Source organism: Lactuca saligna, chromosome 4 (assembly GCF_052625555.1).
Source record: "Lactuca saligna cultivar CGN05327 chromosome 4, ASM5262555v1, whole genome shotgun sequence".
Lineage (NCBI taxonomy): Eukaryota > Viridiplantae > Streptophyta > Magnoliopsida > Asterales > Asteraceae > Lactuca > Lactuca saligna.
In genome coordinates, this window is record NC_136420.1 from 154,597,843 (window position 1) to 154,605,053 (window position 7,211).

A 7,211-nucleotide genomic window follows, 5' to 3' on the forward strand; every position below is an offset into this window, starting at 1 on the left:
AATTTCCCTCTCTCGGAAATGAAGTACTTTTCCACCCCAAGGTTCGTTCTTTTGGTTTGAAAACAATGACAAAACACATTTGGAACACTAAAAAAAATAAGAATGCAAAGAATGAAATGTTTTAGCGAAAAATGACGAAAATACCCCCGGGTTGCCTCCCGGTTAGCTGCCCTTGTTTTAGGTCGTTGGCTCGACTTTGTCCCCCAGGTGTGATTCATTCTTGGTATGTGGGGTTCTCCAACTCTTCTACCTCTTCATTCTTCACCTCAAATCCCTCATAAAACGGCTTCAACCTGTGACCATTGACTTTGAATGTTTTACCCGTTTGCTTGCTCGTGACTTCCACTGCACCATGGTCAAACACCTTTGTGACTACGAAAGGACCGACCCATCTTGATCTTAACTTTCCTGAAATTAGCTTGAATCTCGAGTGATAAAGCAACACCTTTTGTCCTTGTATAAAGGTCTTTCAGGAGATTGCTCTGTCATGATATCCTTTTGTTTTCTCCTTATAGATCATGCTACTTTCGTATGCATCATTCCGAATCTCTTCTAGCTCTTGGATATCCAGTTTCCTTTTATTTCCCACCTCATCTTCAGTCAGGTTGAATTTCTTTACCGCCCAAAAAGCTTTATGCTCAAACTCAACTGGGAGATGACATGCTTTACCAAACACAAGCCGATATGGGGACATACCAATAAGAGTTTTAAAAGCAGTACGGTATGCCCATAAGGCATCATCTAGCCTCAAGCTCTAGTCTTTGCGGTTTGGGTTGACTGTTTTCTCCAAGATACTTTTGATTTGTCTGTTTGAGACTTCTGCTTGTCCATTGGTTTGGGGATGGTAAGCCGTTGAGACTTTGTGTGTCACTCCATATCTCTTCAAAATAGCTTCTAGCATCCGATTGCAAAAATGGGTCCCGTGGTCACTTATGAGCGCCTTTGGTGTGCCAAACCGTGAGAAAATCTGTACCTTAAGGAAATCAACCACAACTTTTGAATCATTAGTACGGGTGGCCTTAGCCTCCACCCATTTGGACACATAGTCCACTGCTAACAAAATATAAGAGCAACCAAAAGAGGGTGGAAATGGTCCCATAAAGTCAATGCCCCATACATCAAAAATTTCACATACTAGAATAGGGGTAAGGGGCATTTGATTTCTAGAGCTTAAGGACCCAGATTTTTGGCATTTTTCACAATGTGCACAAAGTACATAGGAATCATGGAAAATAGAAGGCCAAAAGAATCCGCTATCTAAAACTTTCCTAGCTGTCCTTTGGGGTCCAAAGTGACCACCACAAGCATAGGAATGGCAAAAATTAAGGATAGATTGTACCTCTTTTTGCTCAACACACCTGCGAATTACTTGGTCCGCACAGTACTTCCAAAGGTAAGGTTCATCCCATATGTATCGTTTGGCTTCTTTTTTGATTTTGTCTCTTTGCCAACGGGATGAATCTGGGGGAAATTGACTTGTGGCCAAGTAGTTGATGATATCTGCATACCATGGTGCCTCTTTGGCTGCAAATAGATTCTCATCCGGAAATGTGTCACAGATGGGTGTACCATCTTCGGGTGATAGGATGCGACTTAGATGATCCGCAACCAGATTTTCCTTTCCACTCTTGTCTTTGATCTCAATATCGAACTCTTGCAAAAGCAGCATCCACCGTATTAACCTCGGCTTTGAGTCTTTCTTTGTAAGCAAGTGCTTTATGGCTGCATGGTCCGAATATATGATCACTTTAGTTCCAAGGAGGTATTGTCGAAATTTCTCCAAAGCAAAGACAATAGCAAGCAACTCTTTCTCTGTTGTGGTGTAGTTGCCTTGTGCCCTATCAAGGGTCTTTGATGCATAGTAGATGACATGATGTGCTCGATCAACCTTTTGTCCCAAAACTGCCCCAACCGCGGTATTGCTAGCATCGCACATGATTTCGAATGGAAGATCCCAATTTGGTGGTTGAATAATGGGGGCAGATGTCAATAAATCTTTCAAAAGGTCAAATGCCTTTTTGCATTCATCACCAAACTCAAAATCAGCCTCCTTTTGTAGAAGTTGACACATCGGTACCGTAATCTTGGAAAAATCCTTTATAAACCGCCGATAAAAACCTGCATGACCAAGAAAAGAACGTACTTCCCAAACATTTTTCGGGTATGGTAAGTTCTTAATAATATATGTTTTGGCCTTGTCAACTTCTAAACCTTTCTGGGACACCACATGTCCAAGTATCAAGCCCTTGTCGACCATAAAATGACATTTTTCATAATTAAGGACTAAGTTCGTATCAATGCACCTTTGTAAGATTTTGGTGAGATTTTGCAAACATTCATTAAAAGAGTTTCCATAAACAGTAAAATCGTCCATGAAAACCTCTATGATATTTTCAACATATTCTGAAAATATGCTCACCATACATCTTTGGAAGGTTGCGGGTGCATTGCACAAACCAAAGGGCATGCGTCTATACGCAAAGGTGCCGAAGGGACATGTGAATGTGGTTTTCTCTTGCTCTTCCGGGGCAACCGGAATTTGATGAAAACCAGAGAAACCATCAAGGCAGCAGTAATGGGATTTCCTAGCCAATCGTTCTAACATCTGATCAATGAATGGCAAAGGGAACTGGTCTTTGCGGGTGGAAGCATTCAGCTTTCTATAATCGATACAAACTCTCCATCCGTTTTGCACACGGGTGGGTACCAATTCCCCTTCGAAGTTTTTGACAACGGTAACTCCAGCTTTTTTTTGGGACTACTTGCACAGGACTCACCCACTTACTATCAGAAATAGGATAGATTACACCTGCATCCAAGAGCTTCATGATCTCCTTTTTTACCACCTCCATCATAGGTGGATTCAACCTCCTCTGTGCTTCACGGGTTGGCTTGAAGTCCTCTTCCATCAGTATTTTGTGCATGCATAATGATGGGCTCAACCCTTTTATATCCGCAATAGTCCAACCAATAGCCTCCTTGTATTTCTTCAAAATTCCAACTAACTCTTTTTCTTCTTCTCGTGCCAGCTTAGTCGAAATTATCACCGGTAGTGTCTCTTCCTCTCCAAGATAGACATACTTGAGATGGTCGGGAAGAGCCTTCAACTCAAGAGTCGGCGGCTGTACTATGGATGGGAGAAGTTTCATATTAGAACTTTTTAGGTTCATGCGGGGTGGTTCAACTCTCATGGGTTGTGCTTTCTCCAAGGAATCAATTACTTCGATCAATTCATCTTCCAATGTGTACTTGTCAGCCAACTCTTTAATCCCTGTCTCATCAAAGTGTTTGCTCAAGATGGTGGTTAGCCCATCTTGGCTTGACATCTCAAAGCAATCATTAGTACATGAATCAATAACATCTATGAAGTTTAAAGAATGAATATCGCTAGGATAACAAATAGCTTCAAAGATATTAAAGTTAATTACCTCACCATCGAATTCCATTGACAAAGTACCATTGGCTACATCTATTTTTGTTTTTGCGATACTCATAAAGGGTCTCCCCAAAAGGATGGAGCTCTATTGTGGGGTGTTTTCATCACCCATGTCTAAAACATAAAAATCAGCGGGAAAAACGAGCTCATTAACTTGCACTAACACGTCCTCCAATACATCTTTCGGATGTACCAAAGACCGATCAGCAAGTTGAATGATAACTCCGGTTTTTGATAAAGGTCCAATTCCCATTGTCTTATAACTTGAATAAGGTAAGACATTAATTGATGCTCCAAGATCAAGCATGGCACGTGGTACCAAAAGGTTACCCATTTTACAAGGAACCGTGAAAACACCCAGATCCTTGCATTTTTTTGGTAGCCGCTTTTGTAACATGGCTGAGACATTTTCACCAACCTTCACAGTTTGATTTCCTTTAAGCTTTTTCTTAGATGTGCAAAGTTCCTTAAGGAACTTAGCATATCTAGGAATCTGTGTAATGGCATCTAGAAGAGGGATATTGATTTCAACCTTTCGAAACATGGCCATGATTTCGTCATCTTCCCTTTCTCTTTTGGTGCTTGCCAGCCTTGAAGGAAATAGAGCTGGTGTGACTTTCACTTCAGATTCTATTAGCTTCTTGGACTTTGGATTACTCTTCTTTTCCTCTTCTTTGATAGCTTCTTCCACCTCAATCTCCTCTCTTCTTCTTCTTCTTCCGGCATCTTTGGATTTTCATAGCTTTTCCCACCTCTTAATGTAATTGCACACGCATTGTGTTTTGGGTTCTTCGTCGTTTGAGAGGGTAGCTTGCCTTGTGACTCCATCTTACTCACGGACTGAGCAAGTTGTGATACTTGTTGCTCCAAGCTTTTTATGCTCGCCTTGGTTTCTTGTTGAAAGCTTTGAGTACTTGTGGCAAGGCTTTCTACTATGTCTTCTAGGGACATATTTGAAGAACTTGCTTGGGGAGGGAGTTGTTGTGGATGCCTTGGTTGGAAATTTTGAGGTTGGAATGGTGGTCGTGGTTGATTTTGAGGAAATGGTGGTCTTGGTTGATATTGATGTGATTGATTGTGCTGATAGTTCCCTTGTTGATCGCCTCCCCACCCTTGATTATTGTTCCATCGCTGATCACCTCTTGGTTGCTCATAACCTCTTTGATTTGCCCCCAAATAGCCTCCCATGACTTTTGCTTCTTCATAATCTTCCTCTTGGAGTTGTGGGCACATATCAGTTGGATGCCCCACTTGGGTGCAAATACCGCACGGGCGGGGTGTGGACTACACACCTTTGTCTTTGGCCAACATCATGACTACTTTCGTGAGCTCGGACAATTGAGCTTCAATCTGAGGAGTTTGTACTTCTTTTACACCTCGGGGTGCATCCGTGTACCATTCTTCATCATGGCTTGAATGTTTGGAATCTTCAGCCATGTTCTTGATTAGATTTTGGATCTCAGTTGGGGTTTTATCGGGCAAAGATCCACCACTAGAGGCGTTAAGAAGCCTTCTTACCATTGGAGTCATTCCTTCAATGAAATATTGAAGGAGCTGGTACTCAGTGATCCCGTGCTTTGGACAACGAGCACAAAGTTTCTTGAATCTTTCCCAATATGTGTGGAAAGCTTCTCTTTTGTGTTGCTTGATTCCGATAATTTCCCGTCGTAGGGCTGAAGCTTTCATTTTGGGAAAATATTTGTCCAAAAACAATCTCGCAAGATCTACCCAAGTAGTTACCGTCCCCGGTGGAAGGTCATAAAGCCAATCTTTGGCCGCGTCTTGCACCGCAAAGGGGAATGCCCTAAGCTTGATTTGGTCCTCCGTGACATTGTGTGGTTTCATGCCCACACATACTACATGGAACTCGGTGAGGAACTTGTGAGGATCTTCGTTCTCCAATCCTCTAAAAGTTGGGAGTAAATGGATAAGCCCGGATTTTAGTTCCAAGTTGGTGGCGGCTGGGTTTGTGATGCAAAGATGTTGTTGAGTCACCTCTTGTCTTGACCATTGACGAAGAGTTTGTTCGGGTGGTGGGTTTGGAGGACCTTGATTCCCTCCGGGGTTATGTGCCATGGCTTGAAAATTGGTTGTGGTTTTTGAAGGTGAACTGTTTAGGATATTATTAATAGGTGAAGAGGGTGGAGTGGTTTTTATGGGTGAGGTTGTTTGTGGTGAGAGTGATGGGCTTTCTATTTCTGACGCGGATACACTTGAGAGGGGTATGTTCTCCCAAATGTTGATGACCGGGGGATTGGTTGATGAAGAAGTACCGGAAACTGGTTGCCTCTTATGAAGCTTGGCTTGCTTCCTTAACTTCTTTGCAGTCTTCTCTATCTCCGAATCAATTGGAAATGGCGTACCGGTACGAAAAGATCTAGGCATAAACAATTAGTAACACCGTGTCCCCGGCAACGGCGCCAATTTGTTAGGAGTGTCAAACCCAACAAATAAAGGGGTACGATATACTCCAAAATAATCCCGCTATATTGCACTAAAAGGTAGTACAAGGCAAGCAGGGTCGATCCACAGAGACACAGGACAATTGGTCTATACCTATTTGCACAAGGTACTATAGTGACCAATAGTAAAAAGAGAGGGGGGGTTTAGAATGTAATGATTAAACAAATAATTAAAAACATAAGAAATCAATTAAGTGCGTGAATTAAATTCAGAATTTGTGAGGACTCCAACCCCATGTATGACAATTTAGCAATGTGACTCCAAGATGACACAATATTCATTCAATTCTATATAAGTTGGTACTTGAAAGTGCTAATAAGCTCTAACACTTCCCACTCACCATATTAATTAACCAAAACAAGCTCTTTGATTAACCCTAACCTTATTAACCTAATCTAAACAAGCTCTTAGGATTAGATTATAAGATTGCATGAAGCTTTATGTGAATGTTCCCAACAACACTCAATACCCCTCATAAGCTCGGGAGTGTAAAAGTGTATGAATAAGATTTACACCAAATTCATTCGATAGAGATTAATTTAATGCTTGTTACGTGTTCAATTTCACAAAACAATTACGGATTTTGTAAAAGAGATAACTTGAATGACCTAACCCTAATTCAAATGGTCAATAAGAATCATAATTAGAATCAAACATTCGATTGAAGCAAAATCAAATTCATTAAATATAAATTAAGAACAAATATCATGTCATATGAATGAATTCACTACCAAGAAGTCAAAACATGAAATTGGAGAAATTAGGGTTCTAGCCACACATGGCTAGAACAAGATCACAAGTCTGAAAGATGAAATTAAGTGTAATTACAACTTACAAAAACAAGAATTAATGTTTCCAAATGGTTAACGGACGAACCCTTGCAAAAAGCTTCGAATTCCCTTCTCCAATGGTGCTCTGGTATGTTCTTCTTATGTCCAAATAACCCTCAACCCGTAATATGAAAGATAGGAAAAACTGCCAATAGTTGGTTTTTTTGGGTCGAACACGGCCCGTGTTAAAATAGGCTAAACTGACACGGGTCATGTTCAGCAACACGCCCCGTGTTTATTTGCACTAAACTGACACGGGTCGTGTTCAATATGGTCAATAGCTCCCATTTTGGTCAAACACGCCTCGTGCCCACTTTTCAGTGTAAATTCAACACGCCCCGTGTACCTCTCTGACTCCAAATCCAAACTTGATTTTTCCAACTTTTTCGTTCTTCACCCGATCATCCCGAAATCTCCACCAATGCTTCTCGACACTTCCCAAAGCACGTTCCAACCTCCGGTTTACCTGGAAAAGATATAAA

General features: G+C 41.3%; 1 protein-coding gene across 1 annotated transcript; it reads right to left on the reverse strand.

Moving 5' to 3' along the window:
* Nucleotides 1–3,521: 3,521 nt before the first annotated feature.
* Nucleotides 3,522–3,986, reverse strand: LOC145040272 (uncharacterized). Its single transcript, XM_078988222.1, has one exon. The coding sequence runs from the start codon at nt 3,984–3,986 to the stop codon at nt 3,522–3,524; it is 465 nt and encodes a 154-aa protein (XP_078844348.1).
* Nucleotides 3,987–7,211: the final 3,225 nt, after the last annotated feature.

Excerpts from the sequence above, each read along its gene's own strand:
- LOC145040272 (XM_078988222.1), bottom strand. The coding sequence starts at position 3,986 with ATGGCCATGTTTCGAAAGGTTGAAATCAATATCCCTCTTCTAGATGCC.